Source organism: Carcharhinus amblyrhynchos, chromosome 22, assembly GCF_965287045.1.
Source record: "Carcharhinus amblyrhynchos chromosome 22, sCarAmb.v2.hapA, whole genome shotgun sequence".
In the NCBI taxonomy this organism is placed as follows: domain Eukaryota; kingdom Metazoa; phylum Chordata; class Chondrichthyes; order Carcharhiniformes; family Carcharhinidae; genus Carcharhinus; species Carcharhinus amblyrhynchos.
The window spans coordinates 12,552,913-12,577,142 of record NC_137345.1 but is presented as its reverse complement, the minus strand read 5'-3'; the positions used below and the strand labels follow the sequence as shown (position 1 = coordinate 12,577,142).

The 24,230-nt window shown below is 43.2% G+C and overlaps 1 protein-coding gene across 1 annotated transcript; it reads right to left on the bottom strand.

Annotated features, from left to right (window-relative positions):
* Positions 1-2,950: 2,950 nt before the first annotated feature.
* Positions 2,951-18,409, bottom strand: LOC145357129 (pepsin A-like). Its single transcript, XM_080210288.1, has 9 exons — positions 18,354-18,409; positions 17,170-17,329; positions 14,702-14,819; positions 12,695-12,813; positions 10,972-11,171; positions 9,926-10,045; positions 7,365-7,509; positions 4,844-4,942; positions 2,951-3,100 (listed from the first exon to the last, which is right to left on the bottom strand). Exons 1-9 carry the CDS (start codon positions 18,407-18,409, stop codon positions 2,951-2,953), a joined length of 1,167 nt encoding a protein of 388 aa, XP_080066414.1.
* Positions 18,410-24,230: the final 5,821 nt, after the last annotated feature.

The window sequence follows — 24,230 nt, the reverse complement described above, 5'->3', positions numbered from 1 at the left end:
GGAATCACAAAGTTGGGAAGATGGTGGCGTTGTTTTAAATTAATTCATGTGACATGGGCATTGCTGGCTTGCCAACATTTATTGCCCATCCCTAGTTGCTTGATGGCAGTAAGAGTCAACCGCATTGCTGTGGCTCTGGAGTCACATGGAGGCCAGACCAGGTAAAGACAGCAGATTTCCTTCCCTAAATGTCATTAGTGAACTGGATGGGTTTTTCCAACAATTGACAATACAGCAGGGTATAGATAGGCCAGTACATTGGGCAGAGAAATGGCAGATGGAATTTAATCCAAATAAATGTGAGGTGATGCATTTTGGAAGAAATAATGTAGGGGGGAGTTACACGATAAATGGTAGGCCTATTAAGAGTATAGAAACACAGAGGGATCTGGGGGTGCAAGTGCACAAGTCCTTGAAGGTGGCAGTGCAGGTGGAGAAGGTGGCAAAGAAGGCCAATGGTATGCTTGCCTTTATAGGGAGGGGTATACAGTATAAAAGCTGGTGTCTAATGTTGCAGATGTATAGAACATTGGTTCGCCTGCATTTGGAGTACTGCGTCCAATTCTGGTCGCCTTACTACCGGAAGGACGTGGAGACCCTGGAGAGAGCGCAGACGAGATTTACCAGGATACTGCCTGGTATGGAAGGACTGAGCTATGAGGAGAGATTGTCAAATTGGGGCTGTTCTCCTTAGAAAGGCGGAGAATGAGGGGAGATCTAATAGAGGTGTATAAGATTATGAAGGGTATAGATAGAGTCAACAGTGGTAAGTTTTTTCCTAGGTTGGATACAAAAATTACGAGGGGCCACGGGCTTAGGGTGAGGGGGGCGAGGTATAATTGAGACATTAGAGGGAGGTTTTTCACACAGAGGGTGGTGGGGGCCTGGAATGCACTGCCAAGTAGGGTGGTGGAGGCAGGCACGCTAGAGTTGTTTAAGGTTTACTTAGATAGCCACGTGAGCAGACTAGAGATGGAGGGATACAGGAGACTGTCCTAAATAAAGATCAAGAGCCTTGGGACTTCCCCGGGAATCAATTGATTCCTATGGACCTGCCAATATATTTCATGGCTCACTTGTCCTACTTCTGAGCTTCTGGGGATTCCGTAAATGTCTGTCTAGGTTGTGTACGTTTATTGATGTCTTTTCTGTTACTTCACAGGTGATTTGGTCTGCCTTGTTGTCCAACAAGGGGCATATGCACGGTGGGGTCGTGCGAGGGCTGCTCTTGGATGTTGCTTCGAGAGTTGTCTAGTGTTTCACGTCGTTAATGTACACTTAAACTGGACCATCTGACGGGCAACATGTCAGCTCAGTGACTGTCACTGTTTGCTGTGCAGACTCATGGATTTGGGCCAGTGTCTGCGGGAGATTGCACATTCTCCCCCTGATTACGTGGGTTCTTTCTGGGTGCTCCGGTTTCCTCCCACACCCCAAAAATGTGCTCTTAGGCTGATTGGTGTAACAAATTGTCCCTAAATTAGTCTTCCCTCAATCTTCCCCAATAGGCATAGACAAAGGTCATGGGTAGAGGAGGGCACTCACAATGTTAAAATGGTGGCACGGGCTTGTTGGGCCGAATGGCCTGTTTCCCGTGCTGTGTTGTTCTTTGTTCTTTGTTTTTGTTGTTCAAACACATCTATATTAAGTGTAACCCAGAGGACAAACACATCTGTTGTAAGTGTCAGTTGCTTCAGGAACTCGAGCTGAGACTGTCTGAACTGGAGGAGGTTCTGCAAAACCTATTATACGTCAGGAAGGGGGAAAGTTAGCCGGACACTTTACCCCAGGAAGTGGCCACATCCTTTAGGCTAGGGTTTCCGATTTGGTCGGTGGTCAGGGAGTGGAGGATGTGCTTGCAAATCAGGTGGGTAAAGGCATCAAGAAGGTAGAAGTGGAAGGAACCTCAGCCATTGCAGCTGTGCTGTAGATTTGAGGCTCTTGAGGAGAAAGTGGGGGCTGCGGGTGATGGACAAATTGACTTTGGCGCTGTGGTGAATGTGCCACTCAAATAGGGGATGTTAATACGAATATAGAGGCAGTAAGAGACAATATCTGCAGTTGAGAACCTGAGTGCAGACAGTTGCATTGCCTGCTCAATGGCAGCAAATGTTATATTGGGATACAGCTTAGAAGCAACTTGAAGCACATGCTAAGTGTGGCATGTTGCAGAGGGGCAAATGATTTTGGACCAAAGGGAATAGAAATTTAGCCACATTGCATCCCTTTTATGCCTAATTGCAGCAGCTAATATTCTCTGCCCCAAGGAGGCCTGATTAAATGTGCTGTTTGGTATTGGGACAGGCCATTTACTCAGTTGTTCCTGGTGGTCGTTTAAAACTTCCAAATGCAAAAGAGGTGGAACAAATCTCCGACAGCTCATTCTAATCATTCAGATCAGTCCTGAGCCTTAATGCATTTGTAATTGAAGTGAAGTGCATCGGAACAGTAACAACAGACAACAGGCTTGCAATGCATCTGAGTTTATTCTTACTAAATTTGTTCATAAAGAAGTTAAAGTTTTCCAGGAAAGATTTTAGAAATATCTGATGTATGTCAACAAGAAGGAGTTACACTGCATGGTCTTAACAAAAATCACAGTGGAGATAATTGTCACAATCTCAGCTTTGATGGTAAACTCATGGATTTCCCACCCAACAATACTTGGGCAAATTCTTGAATGACGGGGAACGCCATCTGCCAACTTGTCAACCAAGTTATAGATAAGGTAAATTCTGTGAGATGATGTGAAGATTCTTGATTGACTACTTCAAGAATCATTAACACTTCTGTTCATGGCGGACAGAGAAATTACTCATTCAGAAGCAAGAGGGGACTGGATAGAGAAGGTAGGAAAGATCTGTTCACCTTATCATGAAAGGATTACGAACGAGAGGGCACAGACATTAAGTAATTGCAATGCGTCTAAGTTTGTTCCATGACGTTTAAATTAGACTGATTTGGCAAAGCCCATACGATTGTTTCCCCTGTCGAAGATGGAATAATAAGGCCCAATGAAGACATCTCCCAGAATCCAGAGTCCTCCAGAAGAGCTTGGAAGATACATGCCAGAAAATCCACTCATACAAGAACCTTCCAACTGGAAAAAATGCATAGAGTGAGAGTTAATTTCCCAAAGCAACTTCATTGCAAATATTGAGTCTTCTGTAAGAATTATTTTGAGAATTCCTATAGTGCAGAAGAGGCCATTTGGCCCAACGAGTCTGCACCAACTTTCTGATAGAAAATCTTACCCAGGCACTATCTACATAACCCCGTGTATTTATCCCACTGATTCTCCTAACCTACACAATTTGGGACACAAAGGGGCAATTTAGCATGGTCAATCCATCGAACCTGCACAACTTTGGGCTGTGGGAGGAAACCAGAGTATGCAGAGGAAAGCCACACAAACACGGGGAGAACATACAAACTCCACACAGGCAGTTACACAAGGTCAGAATTGAACACCGGTCCCTGGTGCTGTGAGGCAGCCGTGACAATCACTATGCCACCTAGTCATAAAAATTGTCAATAATTTCCATGGTTCATTCTATGGTGAAGATGCGATGTTAATTCAAATCAAATGAATGAAGTGAAAACTACGTTCCCCTTAGCTCTTGATTTTTTTCCTTTGTCAACTATAACCAACTCCACCAGTCAATTATCACCCAGTAACTCTTCAGATTAAAGGAGAAACTGAAGTTGATCATTTGGTAGCACAGAGGAGTCCTCGCAGAACTAGTTTGTCAAGAATTTGTATAATGAGACAGGAAAATGAATTGATATCAGAAACATTGGACAAAGACAACGATTGTCAATGATTCACAAATAAAAGTGAAGAGTTGTTGAAACTCAGTAAAGGGTGAATTATGGGTAATCACTGCTGGTTAAAAACTGGGAAATTGAGAAGCATATTGGGTAGGATTTACTGGCTGTTCCTGTTGACCAGATCTTCCAGTCCTGCGTATGGGGGAGGGTGTGAATAAAGGGAAGCTCCTTTGACATTGGAGAGGCTGGAAGATCCTGCCATCAGCCAATGGCAAGCAGCCTCTGCCACCGCAGGGAGGTGGTTTGGGAGAAAATCGGACCCATTGTGTCTCACACAGGAATGAGCACTTCAATTATATTGGCTGAAGTTTCTATTTAACGGAAACAAAGCAAGTGTAAGTAATTTGATCCATCTGTCCACTGTTATTTTACACTTGGATGGGTGCAGTTGTGACAATACAGACTGACACTATCTGGTACCAAGTGATCGAGAGCCTATGCGCCCACTTAGGCACTCATCACTCCACCAACGGCAGCATTCAACTTGCCAGGTCTTCCTCAAAGACACGTTTCAAACCTGAAACCTGTACCATCTCAAAGGATGAGAACAGGGTGTGCATGGGAATGATAACACCTCCAAGTTCCCCTCCAAGCCAACTTGACTTGGACACATCTTACCATTCCTTCATCGTTGCTGGATCAAAATCTTGGAACTCCTTTCCGAGCTGCACTGAACCCTCACAACAAGGGCTGCAGAGGTCTAAGAAAGTGTCTCACCACTGCCTTCTCAAGGACAATTAAGGATGGGCAACAATTGCTGCCCTTGTCAGTGACACCCATATCCAAGGAATTAATGGATAAGGACCTTCCCCTGCACTATCAATCGATATGAAAATTTATAGTTTCATGAAGAGTAGTACAGTTATTTAATCCTACCATTTTGTACATTTTCATTAATTTCCTGCTTAATTTCTCTTTATATAAACGGAGGAGCAATTTTACTGGATACTGAGGACAGAGAACATAGCCAAACCGTTCAAAATCAACTTTGTCAAATACAATCAAAACATACCTGGAGTACATATTCAGATGGAGTGAGGGGATAATCAATTCCATTGATAGTGAAGACTACGTTAGGCATACTGGATATAGCGTTGCAGTTGACGGAGTACTGTAAAACAGATAAAGTGTAAAACAACGATTGTGAGCAGAATGTTCTCAGGGAAATACTGGTGAGAAAGATTCATCCAGCTCGCAAAATCAGTGACCTAATTATTGGATGCACACTTGGTCATGTTTAACAGTAGGTGTGGACTATGTACTGGCAGCAGTGCGGAAACGAGCCTGCAAGTGGACTTGCTGAGATTATGGGAAGCTCCCTGTAACCTAACGGTGGGATCACTACCAGAAGGATGTGGAGGCTTTGGAGCGGGTACAGAAAAGATTTACCAGGATGTTGCCTGGTATGGAGGGCATCAGCTATGAGGAGAGTTTGGAGAAACTTAGCTTATTCTCACTGGAATGATGGAGCTTGAGGGATGACCTGATAGAAATCTACAAGATTATGAGAGGCACGGATAGAATAGACAATCAGAAGTTTTTTCCTAGGGTGGAAGAGTCAATTACTAGGGGGTGTAGGTTTAAGGTGTGAGGGACAAGGTTTAAAGGAGATGTACGAGGCAAATGTTTTTACACAGAGGGTGGTGGGTGCCTGGAACTGTTTGTGGGGAAGGTAGTCGAAGCAGATACAGTACTGAGTTTAGAAGGCGTCTGGACAAATACATGAATAGGATGGGAATAGAGGAATATGGTCCCCGGAAGGATAGGAGGCTTTAGTTAAGTCAGGTAGCATGGTTGGTGCAGGCTTGGAGGGCCGAAGGGCCTGTTCCTGTGCTGTAATTTTCTTTGATCTTAGTCCTTTGAATTATTTATCAGTGAAATAGAAGATTCCAGTTTCCACTCCTGGCTGGCTGGCTGTGAAGTTTTGCCAGGCGGCACAGTGATTACCACTGCTGCCTCACAGCACTAGGGATCCAAGTACAGTTCTGGCCTTGGGTGACCGTGTGCAGATTTTGCACATTCTCCCTGTGTCTGCGTGGGTTTCCTCCAGGTGGCCGGTTTCCTCCCGTAGTCCAAAGATGTGCAGTTTAGGTGGATTGGCCTTGCTAAATTGCCACTTGGTGTCCCAAGATGTGTAGGTTAGGGGGATTAGTGGGGTTAGAATGTGGGGAAGTGGGGATAGCATCCGGGTAAGATGATCTATTAGAGAGAGTCGATGCAGACATGATAGGCTGAATGAACTGCTCCGGCACTGCAGGGATCCTGTGATGTGGAGATGCCGGCGTTGGACTGGGGTAAACACAGTAAGAAGTCTCACAACACCAGGTTAAAGTCCAACCAGTTATCAAATAAACTGGTTGGCCTTTAACCTGTTGTTGTGAGACCTCTTACAGGGATCCTATGACAGTCTTGGTTGTTGGGCTTACAAAGGAGGAGGTGCTGGGGAACGTTACCCACCACCTCCATAAAGAAAAGTTACGTACCATCAATTTTCCAAATGTTTTACTTTGGTCTTTCCTTAGCATCTCAATGTTAATTGTATAATGTTGATTTATTTATTTTTCAGATGGTGGGTATTAACTGGAGAGTTACTTGTGTTCCTACATCTAAGAGGAGACTGAAACAGAGGTTGTTGGTTTTGAAGTGTATGTTTATCATGTTTAGTTCAGTAAATAAGTGGGTGTAAAATGTGTAAAGGTGAGGTGTAGTTCTATCCTTTACCACCTGGTTTTCTACAGTCCAACAGGTAGGCTGCCACCCTGGTCACTCGGTGGGATTCATCTCCACTATTTGACAGCTCAGTTTCTCCAGCTGTCCTGGCAGTGATGAGGTTGGATTTACTTTTTGGGACACCTAACATTGTGAATCTCTTCCCAAACCTCCTTTGTCAATTCCTTTGTTTGAAATTGGTGGATGCTTCTTCCTACATAAAACCCGTAGGGATCTTAGATCATAGAATCCCTACAGCGCAGAAGAGGCCTTTTGGCCCATCGCGTGTGCACTGATTCTCTGGCAGAGTATCTTACCCAAGCACTCTTCCTGCCCTATTCCTGTAAGCCCAACATTGACCATGCCTAATCCATATAACCTGTACCCCTTGGATTGAGATTGCCCATTATTGGTACATTAGGGATAAGGATTTGCTGAGATGCCATGTGCATGAAGGAACTTAACTCAGACAGCCCAAACTCCTTTTGCATGGGATTCTTGCAGCAAAGGCTGGGAATTTTTAACCTTTTAGTGTAGACTAAGTTCAGAACTAAATGTGAAAGGCAGAAGGCAAATTCACATCATTCTTCATTCTCCCCCCCACTGTACATTATTATGCTTCTAAAGAATGTTCTATGATATAACGTAAGCATTGGAGAGAAATTACAATATTCAATAGACTGGTTGATGTATTAAAGTTTTTAAACTTTTTATTAAAAAATCTAAACCCTGAAATAAATAAAACATTAGCTTATAAATACTACAAAATGGGCAGAAGCTCCTGAGGTTGATTTTAAAATCTGATATGTTCCATAGAAGCTTACCGTGCCATAGTAACCTTCAGTTGCACCAATGCCTTGCTGGATAGAGCTAATCTCTCCACTGGGGCCAGTGAGCAGAGAAGTGCCAGTATCAACAATGGCCTGACAGCCGCCATCACACGCCACAACCTGCCCATTGATTGTGATTCTGAAAGAAGAAAAGACATAACTGAACCCATTCTCTCCCAAAATCTCTCTGCTTCTCTACTTCTCCCTCCTCCTTTTACCTACTCCTTAAAATCTACTTTTCTGACCAAGCATTTGATCACCTGACCCACCTCCAGATAATATAACGTGAAAATATGTTAGTACTACCCTCTGAACCTGCTCACCCACTCTGTAAGATCATAGCAAATCTTTGACTTGAATTCCACCTTGCCGCAAGTAATAACCCTCATGATCTGCAGGGGGAATCATTAATTGACCTCTCTGTTGGGCGCATTGGATGCGTGCTCCTTGGGGATTGGTAATTAGTCAACCAGTGGAGCTCACACACCAAGCCCTGTATAAAGCAAGACCCTGAGCGGGTCCATTAACCTTTTGGTCCTGGTTAAGACCAGTTGTGTTCCCCACAGGCTTGCGCTTGTAGTTTATTTTCATTTTGTGCAATACTAGCACAGTTCCTTCACAGCTGACTCCTGGATTTATCATACTGCACTATCCCAATAACCATAATTCCCTTAGAATCCAAACATCGATCAAACTATGTGTTGCATTTACTCAGTCACTGAGCGTATGCAACTCTGGGTTAACTCCAAAGATTCTCAACTCTTTGAGTAAAGAAATTTCTCTTCCAGTCCAAAATGGCCAAACACATATTCTGAGACTTTAAACACAAACTCTATACTTTCCAGCTCAGGGGAATATCTACCCTGTCTAATTTTATGTGCCCCATCCACTGCCAACCTACCCCCATTATTTAGCTCCATTATTTACATTCTTATACGTGTTGGACTTAAACTTTGTCGACTGCATGGTAACATCAGAGCCATCTTGCCATAGAACCTCACTGATGATTGTTCCATGACATTTTCATACCCTAATTCTCCAATAAGCAGTGGACCCAGTTTCTCACTCCTTAACTTTAATTGATTAATTTTAATAGATGGCAAATCAAATAATTGGTACTGCTATATTTTTAAAAGGATTGCCGGTTACTTTAACAGCTGATCACATGGTTTGATGGTGATGTCATTAGGGTGTATGCAGAGGTTTCCGCTTTACTTGCAGTTTATACTCTGTGCAGCTCCAGGAACAGCTCTCTCAATAAAACCTGTTGTGTGTTACTTTGAATCTATGGGCAAAATTCTCTGGCTGCACTGGTCTAAAAGCCAGAAATTGCTGACCGTCTGTCGATGGGGAAATTACAAGTATCAAAGTTAATGAATTTAGGTAATTAGCATATTGTTACATGATGCCACTCTCATTAGAACATGGAAATTGTCTTTGGGAATGGCTGCTAAAATTCCAGTGGCAGGCGGTATGGGAGAACTCAGGCCCAAGTATGAAAGCCACGTTCTTTGGTTTTTATGCAGATCCCACAAGCTCTAACATAGTAAGGACACTGCACGTACATGATTCACTGTGTACTCCGACGGTGTGCTGTTGTACAATGTTCTGCAATAAGGTTACCCTCAGATATATTGAGCCTTTGCTTACTCAGACTAGATTTAAACTATGGCCCAAATGCCCTTGTTGACATCAACATGGATGAAGTGGAAATAGTCGAGAGCTTCAAGTTTCTAGCTGTCCAGGTCACTAACACCCTCTCTTGATCCCTCCATGCCAACACTATTGTTAAGAAAGCCCACCAACACCTCTACTTTCTCAGAAGGCTAGGGAAATTCGGCATATCCGCTGTGACTCTCACCAATTTTTACAGATGCATCACAGAAAGCGCCCTTTCTGGATGTATCACAGGTTGGTATGGCTCCTGCTCTGTCCAAGACTGCTAGAAACTACAAAGGGTTGTGAACGTAGCCCAATCCATCTCACAAACCAACTTCCCATGCATTGACTCTGTCTACACTTCCAGCTACCTTGGAAAAGTAGCCAGCATGATCAAGGACCTCACACGCCCCAGGTATTCTCTCTTCCACCTTCTTCCATCGGGCAAAGATACGAAAATCTGAGATCAGGTACCGAAAGAACCAAGAACAGCTTCTCCCTTGCTGCCCCCAAACATTTGAATGTACCCCTCTTTTTGAAGATGATCTTTCTCTTCACCCTACCTATGACTGTAGCACTACATTCTGCACTCTCTCCTTCCAGTCTCCCCTATGTAATTTATGAATGGTATGCTTTGTCTGTGTAGTGCAAGAAACAATATTTTTCATTGTATCCCAATACACGTGACAATAATAAATAAAATCAACTCAATTGTGGTCTGGAAGGTATCCGTTAGTTGGCTAGTTTCATGTGTTTTTCACTGAATGTTGAGAGCTGTTACGCACTAACACAATCGCTACTCAAATATTTCCACGTCAAATGCATGATTTTCAATGTTGTGTACATTGTGATTGTTACAGAATGCGTGCCAACTGTAGAATGGATTGGTCATTTACCTGTCCACACTGATTTGCCAGTAAGTTTCCTGACTGAGGGGCACCCAGTTAATTTCACCAGTGTAGCGGCTTGGATCGATTCCACCAAAAACAACTTCACTTCCAGACGCATCAGCCTCTCTGTAAAACAATTCAACCTGAGTGTCAGTTTCAGCAATGAGCTTCAGATACTGAAATGAACAGTAACAGAACATCAGACATTCCTGAGCAGTCATGTTTAATTTTGCACTCGCACAATGTGGTGTCAATCGCCAAAATCTTGCTGTGTTTACGATCATAACCCCCCCTGCGGACGGCATGCTCCTACCACAGGTTTCCCGGCAGCAAGGGGAGTGTTCATCAGGAATCCATAGAGTCATAGAACCATACAGTGCAGGTGAAGCCTTTCGGCCCATCGAGTCTGCACTGACACATGTGAAACACTCGACTTCCCACCTAATGGGAAAGCCCATTGGTAACGGCAGGACCCGAACATCATGCTGCCAGCGAGTGCTGCTCCATCTCCCATCACCGCGAAATACACCACAGAGAGGGAGGAAAATCCCCACTCAACATTTTTCTGTAAGAAAACCCACTTGATCCTTTTTGTGCTGATTGGAATTAAGCATCGTTGTTTCCAAAATCCCTGAACAGGATTGCAATTATCCAATTTCCCATTGTGGATCTAAAAATCCATTCAAAAAATCGAAAGGAGTTGAATTTGTCCACTGGGATCCAATTGGATTTGTTTTGAACCTTGCCAGAAGATGAAGAGCGACATGATATGTAAACAGTTCTTGAGCTTGACTGAAGGAACATCAATTAGGGCAAGGGAAAGACTATTGTATTCTCTGGCTTTGTGATAAACATAAGTGAATCCCTCTTTTTATGCAGTGTGCTACGACATAGGAACTTACAAATTAGGAGCAGGAGTAGGCCATTCAGCCCTTTGAGCCTGTTCCGCCATGATCATGGCTGATCAGATTGTAACCTCAACCCCACATTCCTGCCTACCTCGAATGACTTTTTATCCCCTGCAGTGGAAGTGCAAAGGTCAGAAAGCGTACCTAGTCAGGTAAAAAGCAAACAGGTCCTGTTGCACCAGACCCTCAGTCATCATGTTATCAAACACAGGTGTAACACCGGATGATGCAATGCTTGGAAAGGCCAACCCAAGAATCCCATCAAATTCAGGATTGGAGAATGAGTTGCCAGGTTCAGTCTCACTTAGGCCAAATTCCTGGTTCGTGACAGCAATGCCTGACACCTGGAAGAAAGAAGAAAGCTAACTCATTCTGAGGAACTATTACACTGAGAGTCATCAGTAAACCATATCGTTATCTGGGTCACACAAGACCTGAACTTAATAGTGAGAAAGCCTAGCAATTTTGAAGAAAATCCATAGCTGTTTCCGAACACACATAACATCACAGGAACCAAATGTATCATCACCTGTGTAGAAAACTATGCATGTGTGCCCTACATGGGATGGATTACAGACGAACATATGAATTAGAGAAGGCCACTCGGCCCCTTGAGTCTGCTCTACCATTCAACGAAATCAGGGTTGATCTGATTTTAACCTCAACCACATTTTCTTGTCTACCTGCGATAACCTATGCCCCCCCACCTTGCTTATCAAGAATCTATCTACGTCTGCCTTAAAAGTATTCTAAAACACAACTTCCACCACCTTTCGAGGAAGAGAGTTCCAAAGATTCATAACTCTCAGAGAAAAATATTTTCCACATCTCAGTCTTAGAATAGGCGATCTCTTATTTTTAAATGGTGACCACGATTTCTAGATTCTCCCACAGGAGGAACATCCATTGCACACCCACTTCATCAAGTCCCCTCAGTCTCTTCCATATTTGAATTAAGTCGCCTCTTAGTCGTCTAAACTCCAGCAGAAACAAGCCTAGTCAGCCCAGGCTTTCATCATAAGGCAACCTGCAAGGGGAGCCTGTAGGTGCAGGGGTTCCCATGTGGCTGCTTTCCTTTGCCTTCTGGGATTGAGGGTTGAGGGTTTAAAAGTTGCTGTTGAGGGAGCCTTAGTAAGTTGCTGAGGTGCGTATTACAGTTGGCACACAGTGCTGCCTCTGTATACCAGTGGGGGAGGCAGGAAATGTTGAGGTTGGTGAGTGGGATACTGATAAAGCAGGCTTCAGCTTCTTGAATTCTGCTGGAGCTGCATTCACGCAGAAAAGCGAAGTGTATTCCAACATACTCCTCATTTTTTTCCTTCTAGATCAAAGAATCATGGAAGGACAGAATCCCGGAAGTTCAGAAAGAGGCCATTCGGCCCACCGGGTCAGCACCGGCACTCTGACAGAGCATCTTACCCAGGTCCTCTCTCCGCAGCCCCACACATTTACCATGGCTACACATCTTGGGGCACTAAGGAGCAATTTAGCATGGCCAATCCACCTAACCTGCACATCTTTGGACTGTGGGAGGAAACTCACGCAGACATGGGGAGAACGTGAAAACTTGACACGGACAGTCACCCAAGGCTGGAATTGAACCCAGGTGCTAGCCACTGGGCCACCATGGTGGACAGACTTTGAAAAGTCAGGAGTTGAGTGACACATTACAGAATTTACAGCCTCTGATCTGTTCTCGTGGTCACAGTATTTATTTGGTGACTTCGATTGTGTTTCTGGTCATTGTGAAGACCCAGATCTGATAATGGAACATATTAATATTCAGCCAACACACACATAAATGGACATGATAAGAATTTTGATGTTGTCTTGTCTTAACATTGTTAGTAAGTTATGATATACTTACAGTGACTGTATCATAGCCCAGGGTGCCAGTCATACTGCCAGAACCATACTGAATGGACAGTGGTTGGTCTGCTGGTTGATAAGTTGAAGACCGACTTGGTGAAAATTTATTGTGGTTTTCTGCAAAAATAGAATTCAATTTAATGGTTTGGTTATTTTATTCCACTGCTAAGTCAAGCACGGATCCGACCAACAATTCTTCATTGGTAACACTGTTTGTTTCTCTTGTATTTTACACTCATTTCACTTCAGGGGTGATGGTGCTGGTGAATGAACAACTTTACATTTCAGGCACCCAACTTTTGTGATGAACATGTTGAACTAAAGCACGGGTTCAATGTGGAGGAAAGGGCACAAATTTCACCATTTTTCATTTCTTAACACAATCATCAATGGTTTCTCTGGGTGAGATTTCCATTTCGTTCCAAACATGGGCCGTGTTCACATGGACATTCATGATTACTGAGAAACAATTTGGATTATCCAGGTTGATTTCATGTAGGAGGCCTTTGTTCCATCAATGTGAAATGATACAATAGCTGCAATTCTCTGACATCACCCACAGCTGGGGTTCTCCAGTCCCGCTGCAATGAATGGAGATTTGGCTGAGCGTCAAATTCTCCATTCTCACTGGCAGTGATAGAGGGGGGCGTGCGAGACTGAAGAATTCCTGCCAATGCCTTTCACAATCACAGGACATGCCTGAGTGCTTCAGAACCAACGAGGTACTTTTGGAGTGTGGGTCCTTTTGTATTGTAATGGCAGCATGCTCCCACAGTAAACAAAGCAATAATCTGTTTTGGTGGTGTTCGTTAAGGGTTAATTATTGCCCAACACATCTGAGAGAACACCTTTTCACTTCTTTGGAAACACTGCAATGAAATCTTTTACTTGTGCCTCACACGGTGTATGAGGCCTTGGTTAGGGTCTGAAGAGACACTCCCAAGATTACAGCATTCCCTAAGAACTATGCTGGAATGTCGCACAAATTTTGGTGCTCATTCTCTGGAGTGGGATTTGAACTCACCACCTTCTGTTGTAGACGAGCAAAGGTTACCCATCGATTAAGACTGACCCTGTGTCTGCTGGATTCAAACTCAATTTCCCAAATGAAAACCTAAGAGCCACATAATTCCAGCGCATCCTTTTGTAGCACTAGTTTCTTTCATTAAGCATTCTTCACAGATTTCATGCTGATGTTGCCTGTAGCTACTCCTACCAGGAGATCTACCATCATGATATGTCACACTCATCTGCCTTGGACTATCCTCACATGTCCACTGCAGCTCATCTGCAATCACTCTGTGATTTCTGTCACCTAACTATAGCTATGTTGAGTCTTCTTTCTGCTGCCCTCTCTCTAACAGAGAGCTCTGTAGTTTCCAGCTCTGATCACTTGGCCAAAATAGTGACATTTTCTTTTCTGAATGTCACTTTAAAGATTTATTTTTGCTCTTGCAATTCCAGGCACCTCTTCTTTTGTCTTACAATCTGTACATCAAAATTTTAGCATGCGCTCATCTCAGTGAACACATTTTAAAGGCCTCTGTTTTCTTTCACTGATCTTTATTTGCCTTCCAGAGGCAGGTGGGAAAATGGATAGAATGTACCATCTTTTTCCTTCATTTTTCCCTTGTTACAAGTTTGACTTTTGTGGCAGCAGAGACGGCTTCCCATTGGCTGCCAGCGGGGTCTTCCAATCCCGTCGCTGCCTATGATACTTTGTGTGTCTCATCCAACATATTGCTGGGTAACCTACTGCAGGGGTTGCTATTGGTAGGACTGGAAGACCCCGCCAATGGGAATGACTGGAAAATCCTGCCCATTGAGTCAATTAGCTGAGCTTTCAGATGATATGGACTCACCGAATATTTCTAACTCTTAACCCTCTGAGACACTTCTGGTACGATTATACTTGTGATCAATTAAGTGTGTCCTTGGGACACTTTCTGAGTCAGGTAACTCCTAATGGGAGGAAATCTTGGGAAGACTGCTCATGGATACTTACGGCAAGATGGACTGTAGCAGTAAACTGAGGCGACCCAAAGGTTGGCTGAACCAGTGTCAAAGATGACGGAAAATTTCTGAGGTGGAGTTCCAATGCTGATATCTCCAAAGTAAGACATCTGGAGGGATATTTTAATAGATGAAACAAGATAAATTAGAATTTACCAAAAGTTACATTGCTGCATTTCAGTACTTGTGGGCACATTGGGGAGATTTTCCTGTTCCTGATCTTAAGTGTACTGGACTGTTGAGGTGAACTTCATAGAAACAAATGATGTTGGGTGGATGGCTCCATGCCTATATAGGAATCTACCTGACTTTCTATTATATGCTGCAGTGACAATCTTGGATACCCTGTCACTGGAACAAACAGACCCGAGTCATTGAGAGTGAAGGCTATTTTGTCCTATGTTTGAGCACAGTGTTAGTTTGCATGTGGAGACGAATGATACTTTTGCCTTAGTCTCAATGCCATACCCGAACTGTAGCTGCCTTGTACAACTGCAGGTCCATCATCAGACCTTGGATTTGGCAAAGCAGCTTCCTCCGAATCGTGTTGGAAAATCTGACTCCTATTTTTCAGCCTCCTGAATTGTCCGATCAGACTGAATCAAACTGTGTCTTTTTATTCATTCATGAGTGTCGCTGGCTGGGCAGCATTGCCCATCCCTAGTTGCCTGAGGGCAGTTGAGAGTCAAGCACATTGCTGTGGCCCTGGAGTCACATGGAGGCCAGACCAGGTAAGGACGGCAGATTTCCTTCCCTATGGGACATTAGTAAAACAGATGGGTTTTTCCAGGAATCAACAATGATACCTTTTACTTTTAATTGAACTCAAATTCCATCATCTGCAGTTGTGGTCTAGCAATAATATCATTCGGTCATTGACCCTTCCCTTAACCTTGAGTTATGCTGAACTTTGATCCGGATGGAAATTTCCAGCTGTTCACGTCAGTGGGATTTTCCATGCCCGCTGCGGTGAGCCGAGCTGAGCGCGCAATCATAGTCCTTGCTTGCAGGGGTGGTATTAATGGTGGGAATATTCAGGCCATGATTTTCTTATCCTAAATGCTTATCTTCAAGACTGCTCATGGTAACCACTTCACCTGACCTCTGTCGTCTCGGTACAAAGTTCCTAATCAATGCCTTCATCATCTTAAGCGCTGATTTTCCAAATGTACAATGTTCACACGCTTTAGTTAGTTCAGCGCACAGTAGCTGATCCACTATTCCCAAATCCTGGAATGCTCATATCTCTGTCCTTATCTCAGAGAAACTGCCTTCCAAGTGCGTGCTTCCTCATTCCATTGTTCACACCACTTCACTCTATCTCAATGCTCTTCACTTGTCTTCGTATATCCCAGACCACAATCTCCATCCCCACCCCGGAGCAGGCAATATTCCAGAACTAAATGGTGGGTGAGTGTTATCCCTCCCCGATTAATGGCGCAGTTAAACTGCGGTGATTCTATTCGTCACTCTGGCCGCTAATTTGCTCTTGGTTTTAACAGCAGATGAGGCTTCTGCTGTTGCTTGGGAGACTCTCATTAACAACCGAAAACTGGGCTCTCTGGAATGGTGGCTCTGCCCTGCTACCAGGCCAGGAAACACTGTTGGGAAGTCAGTGCATCCAATGAGGTTTAAGTGAATAAGAAAGACCAAAATTAGTAGGGCTGAAAGGAACAACAGTATTTTTATGGATCCCACATGGAGATCTTGGGCACCTCCTGCTCCAGGCTGCCCACCACACCCGGCTATAAGACTTTTACCACACTCTCCCCTCGAGGACTGAACCTGATGACAGCAAAAAATCTCCTGATCCTGGCAATGGGTCATCCGGTCTTCACCCTGACATTTTCCCCCAGTCCCACCTACAATATTCTCGATATTGTCAGACTAGTATTGAATATTCACATCTCCTGTTGAGGTAGATAAAACACTAATTTTTATTGGAACGCGTCTCACTGTGGTTACATTTCACCATGAGGTTGTACAAGCGAGAGAGCATGATCATGTGATCTCGCATCATATCCTCATGCCTCCTCCGTTATTGGATAAGATCTGATTTTTACCTCAACTGCAGATTCCTGCCACCTTCTTCCTTATCAAACACATCCGCCTTAAAAATATTCAAAGATGCTGCTTTGGCCACCTTTTGAGGAAAAGAGTTCCAAAGACTCATAACCCTCTGAGAGAAAAAAATTCTCCTCATCTCCGTCCTAAATGGGTAACCCTTTATTTTTAAACAGCATCACTATTTCAAGATTCTCCTACAAGTGCAAACATCCTCTCCACTTTGGAGTGCAGGAGAAAATTGGAGAACCTGGAGGAAACCCACTCAGATGCAAGAACATTCAAACACCACACAGTCACCCTAGGCTGAAATTGAACCCGGATCTTTGGCGCTGTGAGGCACCAGTGCTAAACCTTTCTGTCCTTTGCCTCAAAAAAACTCAAAAGGATTCTTACGTCCAAGAAGTTCGAAAGTGACTCTGTAGCCAGGGACTGGTGGTTGAAATGCCCGCTATATTTGGTGTATGGATTGTACGGGTGCGTTCTCAGGTATTCCTCAAGAAGTCCTTGTTCTTTAAGATATTGGCGGGTAGATTTACCCTTCCTCAAGGGAACCCTGTGAAGATAAACAAGACACACATTCGGAGTTGAATCAACATTATGAACAACTATAGACCTTTTAATTAAAGTACAGAATGTGAACTAAATGCGAACTAGAATTGTGACAATGGAGAAAAATATTACAGTCACAAAACACTGGCTTTCAAAACCATGTGTTAGCTGGAATGCTTGTATAAAGAACAAGAAGGGAGTTTGGCCTTGATGTTAACTCAGGGCGGAATCAATGCATTCTCCTGGGGGAACTGGGGGAAAGTGACAAAGTCACATATCGAGGCTTTAACACATTTTTTATTAGAAATATATCTATCTCCTTCTTGAAACCATTTAACGATTCTGACTCCACCGTGCTATGGGGCAGCAAGTTCTATCAATTCACCCTTCTCTGTGAGAAGTTTCTCCTCATCCCAGTTTTGGATCTACTGCTTCTCAACCTATATCTGCAACCTCTTGTTCCAGATTGCCCCATAAGAGGAAACATTTGGTCTACATTTACTCTGTCAATCACTTTTAAAATTTTATATACTTCGATCAGATCCCCTCTCACCCTTTTGAACACCAGTGAGTATCAACCCAAACTGTTTAATCTCTTCCTGTACGCTAAGGAAAGAGAAATGCCATCACCACTGATCTGAATATAAAGGCAAATACTGCTGATGCTGGAAATCAGAAATAAAATTGATTTCACAAAAGATCTTTGATAGAAGATGCTGGAGGAAGAAACAATCGGTAAGAATGGGAATTTAGAGACACTGGTTTGATGAAATGAATGGCCCAAATCTTCTGTTCTCCGGATTGTCGGTAACAGAACATACACCCAAAGGTGCACTCCGGGACATTGTGGAAGTCCTCAATCACTGACCGACGTGCGAATTGCCTGGAAAGCTTCAACTTCCAATGGACAATTCCCCCACTCTCTATGACCCATTGCGAATGTCTCTAGCTCAGAGCTGGGGTTGGAGGTTTTGGACCGTTGTGCCGTTACATACCTGGCCTCTCATCAAAACTGCTTATTTACCTACCTGATCAGGCATTCGGAGAGCTGGAGGCAAGCGAGAGTGATGAGCAGCCACTTCATCTTGGCAGGTACTGGACAAGACGCTGTGAGATTTGTGAGTGTTCTGGTTGTTTTTATACTATTCTGTATCAAATCTATGCCCTTGTTCAAAAAGTCAAATGATGTAGATTGTTAAAAATACTGTGTCTAATTCTTGGGTAAGGGCACACACAAATTATACACGTTAATTAATAATAATCAGCAGATATTTTGAGATTTTGTATGTCAAGCTTAAAGAAGCTTATCAAGCTGATAAGAAGGCCATGTGCATATTTGTAAAGAAAGATCACATTTAGTCCTTGTGGTTTGAACTTGTTCCGTAGATTGGCCACATTGGAAAGTACAACGATTATCGAAACCTAGAACATGTTTCAAGCATGAGGAATATGGGAGGCCGATTGTTCATTTATATCAAAAATCAACATGAAGAAAAATGCCTGCATTTTTATAAAGCATTTTTCTCAGCCAGTGAATTGCATTTAAACACAGTCACTAGTGTAATGTCAGGAATATGGCAGCCAATTCGTACACAGCAAGCTCCAAGAAAGAATTTGAAACAAAAATAATCCTTTCTCACTTTTACAAAACCAATGTTCAGAGTGGATGGGGCAAGCCTCTCATCGATCACCTTGCTTGCTCCAAAAACCAATTCAAATTGTATCCAATTCCTGTTCCCACAAAAGAGACATTAGATCCAAGCTGACAAAAAAATGGGCCTCAGCCTTTTCGCTCAGAGAAACCTCCCAGAGGGAAACATGATAATAACCAGATAATCGATTCCTCCTGATGTTGATTGAGGGATGATTATTGGCCAGAAGACCAGGTACAACATATACTTTTACATATTGGGCCTTGGAGCTCAGGATAGCGGTGGCGAAAGGTCCCATCCCTTTCCATGATACGGCTGACCAGAAATCACTCCCACTCTCACAACCTGCCTTTGAAATCTGTCAGAAGTCGATAATTGACCTGTTTGGCCATTTTATGAATGCAACATACTTGGCCATCAATTCCTGGAGTGGGAATTGAACCCGGAAACATGGAGTCATAGAGTAGTAGACTTTAACAGCACAGAAAGAGGCCATTTAGTTCATCATGTCTGTGCCAGCCATCAAACACCTAGCTCTTCTTATCCCATTATCCAGCACTTTGTCCATTGCCTTGTATGTTATGGTGTTTCAAGTGCTCATCTAAATGCTTCTTAAATGTAATGAAAGTTCCTGCTTCTACCACCCTTTCAGGCAGTGAATTCCAGATTCCCACCATCCCCTGGATGAAAACATTTTCCCTCAAAATCCCTCTAAGCCGCCTGCTCCTTACCTTAAACCTATACCCCTGGTTTTTGACCCATCTATTAAGGGGAAAAGTTCCTTCCTTTCCACCCTATCTATTCCCCTCATAATTTTGTACACCTCAAATAGTTACTACCTCCGCCCTCTCTGCTCTAAGGCAAACAACTCCCCTCTTCATAGCTGAAACACTCCAACCCAGGCAACAACCTGCTGTATCTCCTTTCTAGTGCAAATCCCATTCTTCCTACAGTGTGGTAATCAGAACTCGACACAGTACTGTAGCTGTGGCCTAATGAGTGTTTTATACAGCTCCATCATAACCTCTTATATTCAATGCCTCGGCTAATAAAGACAAGCACTCCAAATGCCTTCTTAACCGTCTTATCTATCTGTCTTTCTGTCTTCAGGAATCTTTGGACACGTACCCTATTATCCCTCTGGACTTCTGTACCACCTAGCGACCTACCATTCATCATGTATTCCCTTGCCTTGTTAGTCCTCCCAAAATGCATCACCTCATGTTTTTCAGGGTTAAATTCCTTTTGTCACTGTTTTGCCCATCTGACCAGCCGTCTATATAGTCCTGTAATCTAAGACTTTCCTCCTCGCTTTTTACCACACCACCAATGTTGGTGTCACCTGCGAGCTTACTGATCATACCCCCCCCACATTCACATCTAGATCATTAATGTACATACAAACAGCGCGGGACCCAACACCGATCCTTGCAGCACACCACAGGACACAGGCTCCCAGTCACCAAAATAACCTTTGACCATCACCCTGAGCTTCATCACCCTGAAGTTCTGAGCTTCAGGCTTAGAGAGAGGAACGCTACCCACTGCTCCACAAGATCCCCATTCCTTGTCAGGTATTGAAAGCTATTTCCAACTCTGAAAGTTCCCCAAAGGGAGCAATTGATTTATTATGAGGTCATGCATGGAGTTGGCATGATAAAAATTGTCCTTTGGCAAAGTCATTGCAATTGTTCACTAATGTTTTCCTTGCACGTTGATAGATTAATGATTTATATTTTGACTGAGACAATAGACTTAGGGTGGGATTTTCCAGCTGCGCTTGCCCCAAGATCGGATTACCCTGCCCAATGTCAACGGAGTTTTGTATGACCCTGTCCCGAGCACTACGATTCCCATGGCGGGTGGGATGGGAAAATTTGCCCTTCGTCTCTGCAAATGCAATCACAATAAAAATAGATCTAAATATGATAAATAAAATTGTTCTTACTGAGCATATGATATCATTCAAAGTTTATTTATTCATGTCACAAGTAGGCTTACATTAACGCTGCAATGATGTTACTGCGAAAATCCCCTAGTCGCCACGTTCTGTCGCCTGTTCAGGTACACTGAGGGAGAATTTAGCATGACCAATGCACCTAACCAGCATGTCTTTCAGACTGTGGAAGGAAACTGGAGCACCCGGAGGAAACCCAGGCAGACATGGGGAGAATGTGCAGACTCCACTGGGAATTGAACTCGGGTCCCTGGCTCTGTGGGGCAGCAGTGCTGACCACCGTGCCACCATGTTGGATTGATTAGTAAGACAACTACAGAGTTAAAAACCTTTCTGAGCAATAATGATCTATCGAGTCGGTCATTTCTCTTATCAGTTTTTATGCTAACATTCTGCATTGGTAAATATTTCTGTGTATTATATTGGCCAACGGAACAATTGGAACCTCGTTGTCAAAGACGTCTAAGGACAAAAGAGAAATAGGGAAATGACAGAGAAGGAAATGGGAAATAGGGTGGGATTCTCCGGCCACACTTGCCTGTTAACTGGAGATCCCCATCCAACTTCAGTGGACCCTTACATGGTCCACCTCCCCCCTCCCCACCCTCTCCCCCACCTGCCCGCTAGAATTCCAGTGACAGGTGGGATGGGAGAATTCTGGCTATAGGGTCAAATTAGATACATCAATAAATTTGTAGGGTCTTGCTCTCTGCAAGTTAGCTGCAATGCTTCCATTATATAAAAAAAGCAACAACAATTTCAAGGGATATCAGTGGTTGTCAAGGATAATGCGGAGTGCTGAGGGCATGGAAGGCACAATGTAAATTCTTTCTTATAAATTTCTATAATATGATGGTGAAAAGTATGTAGAGGTAAGGTAAGTGACTGAATAAACATCAGTATTCCTGGAAAATATTAGCTTCAGTCTGTGTTACTCCCATATGTTAAAACACTGAAAGGTAATGATGAGGAAGGTCATGCTTCTTGTACATATGCCTTATCAAATAGTGAGTATTTATTCATGATCACAATTAGATGACTGATATAGGTGTCCATTAATTGTACTTCAGAAAAATGTTTTTGATTAGGTGTTCCCAGTGGGTAGAAATCCTTGGAACTATTGTCCTACAACTCAAAATAATATATATCTTTTAGCATTAGCTATTGAAGTCATGTGGGGTCCACGGTGAGCTGGTAAGGTGGATACAGAACTGGTTTGGTGATACAAGACAGAAAGTAACAGTGGAGGGATGTTTTTCTGAATGGAGATCTGTGACCAGTGCTGTTCCGCAGGGATCAGTGCTAGGACCCCTGTTGTTTGTAATATATATGCAAATGATTTGGAAGAGAATGTAGGTGGTATGATTCGTAACTTTGTAGGTAGCACAAAGATTGGGGGAGCTGTGGATAGTGAGGGTGATTGCCAGAGGATACAGCAGAGTATTGATAGGCTGGAGACTTGGGCAGAGAAATGGCAGATGGAATTTAATCCAGACAAATGTGAGGTGATGCATTTTGGAAAGTCTGATGCAGGAGGGAAGGATAAAATAAACACCGCATCCCTTAGATTCATTAACATACAGAGTGTTCTTGGTGTACAAGTCTGCAATTCCCTAACATGGCAACACACATAGATAAGGTGTTTAAGAAGGTGTATGGCATGCTTGCTTTTACTGGTCAGGGCATAGAGTGTAAAAAACAGCAAATCATATTGCAGCTGTATAGAACGTTACTTAAGGCCCATTTGGAATATTGCGTACAGTTCTGGTCACCATGCTACCAGAAGGATGTGGAGGCTTTGGAGATGATACAGAAAAGGTTTACCAGGATGTTGCCTGGTTTGGAGGGTATTAGCTATGAGGAAAGATTGGACAGAACTGGTTTGTTTTTACCTGAATGTGGGTGGTAGGTGGTGGTGGTGGTGGTGTGGGGAGGGGGGGGGGTTGAATTTCAGTTACTGGGGGACGTAGGTTTAAGGTAAAAGGGGGAAAGGACAAAGGAGATATGAGAGGCAATTGTTTACAGAGAAGGTGGTAGCTGCCTAGAATGCACTGCCAGAGGAGCTGGTAGAAGCAGATACAATAGCAATGTTTAAGAGGCATCTTGACAGATCCATGAATAGGTAGGGAATGGAGGTATACGGCCACATAGAGGCAAAATGTCTTTAGATTAGAAAGACGTCATGTATCAGCACAGAATTGATGGGCCAAAGGGTCTGTTTCTGTGCTGTACTGTTCTTTGTTCTTTGTTCTTAGTCAGCATTTAATCTGGATTCCCAAAAGTTTGATTAGTTTAATTGAATTCTTTGAGGAAGGTCATGTAGTCAACTTTGACTCAATTGACATGGAAAGGAACATCCAAAATTTGCTGATGATGTTAAATTAAGATGAAGGCTCTCACCATGAGGCTTGAGGAGAGGAATTTTCTTGGGCATTTGAGGTTAGAGGTCTCATAAATGATAAATGCGGGACAATGTAGGTAAATGTAAAATCTTAATTTTTGAGGAAAGAGACACAAAATGGAAATATATCTTTAATTGTGAGTTCTCATTTGAGTATAGCAAGGGTTTCAGCTAAAGGATCTTTAGAAACCAGATCACAAGTTGAAAATCCTACAATGAGGAGAAATGTGGAAATAATGAATGCAAAAGCAAGAAAATGACAAATTTGTCCAAAATATCAGTTCAACAAGTATTAGTTAGATAACAGTTGGAAGAAAAGTTTTAAGAACTCTATTGTAGAGAAGTATTTGGAGGCATGGCTGAGAAACAACCATTTTTCTCCAATTCATTACCGTATAATTCCTACAGTGCAGAAGGTGGCCTCCTCACAACAGAGTCTCATCCTGTCCGTACTCAACATCCTCACAACCTCAGATACAGAGAGAAACGGACTGCGTAGAGGCTAAATGTCTTTATTTTAGAAAGTTGTCATGTGTCAGCGCAGAATTAGTGGGCCAAAGGGTCTGTTCCTGTGCTGTATTGTTCTTTGTTCTTATCCAGTATTTAACCGGAATTCCCACCTGCAAAACAGCACTCCCTCAGTGCTGAACTGAAGAGTAAGCCGAGACTCGTTACTTAAACCCTGGATAGAGGCTGTTGTGGCGAGTCATGACTCTAAACCCATATCTACAACTGACAAAGCATCTTCTTGCAGTCAGATGAGGCTTCTAAGTCAGCAAAGCATCACTCTTATTGTTGGTGAACCCCCTCAATAAAATTTCATTTGTGCAATCGAGGAAATTAAACTCTGTAGCAGCTCAATATCTAAATGTTGCATCCAGCAATAAAACAGTTA

Coding starts and splice junctions, on each gene's coding strand:
- LOC145357129 (XM_080210288.1), bottom strand. CDS start 18,409: ATGAAGTGGCTGCTCATCACTCTCGCTTGCCTCCAGCTCTCCGAATGC. Junction 7,510..9,925: donor TGGCAAATCAGTGTGGACAG/GTAAATGACCAA, acceptor TTCTTCTTTCAG/AATCACAATCAATGGGCAGG. Junction 3,101..4,843: donor CATCTGAATATGTACTCCAG/GTATGTTTTGAT, acceptor CATTTTTTCCAG/TTGGAAGGTTCTTGTATGAG.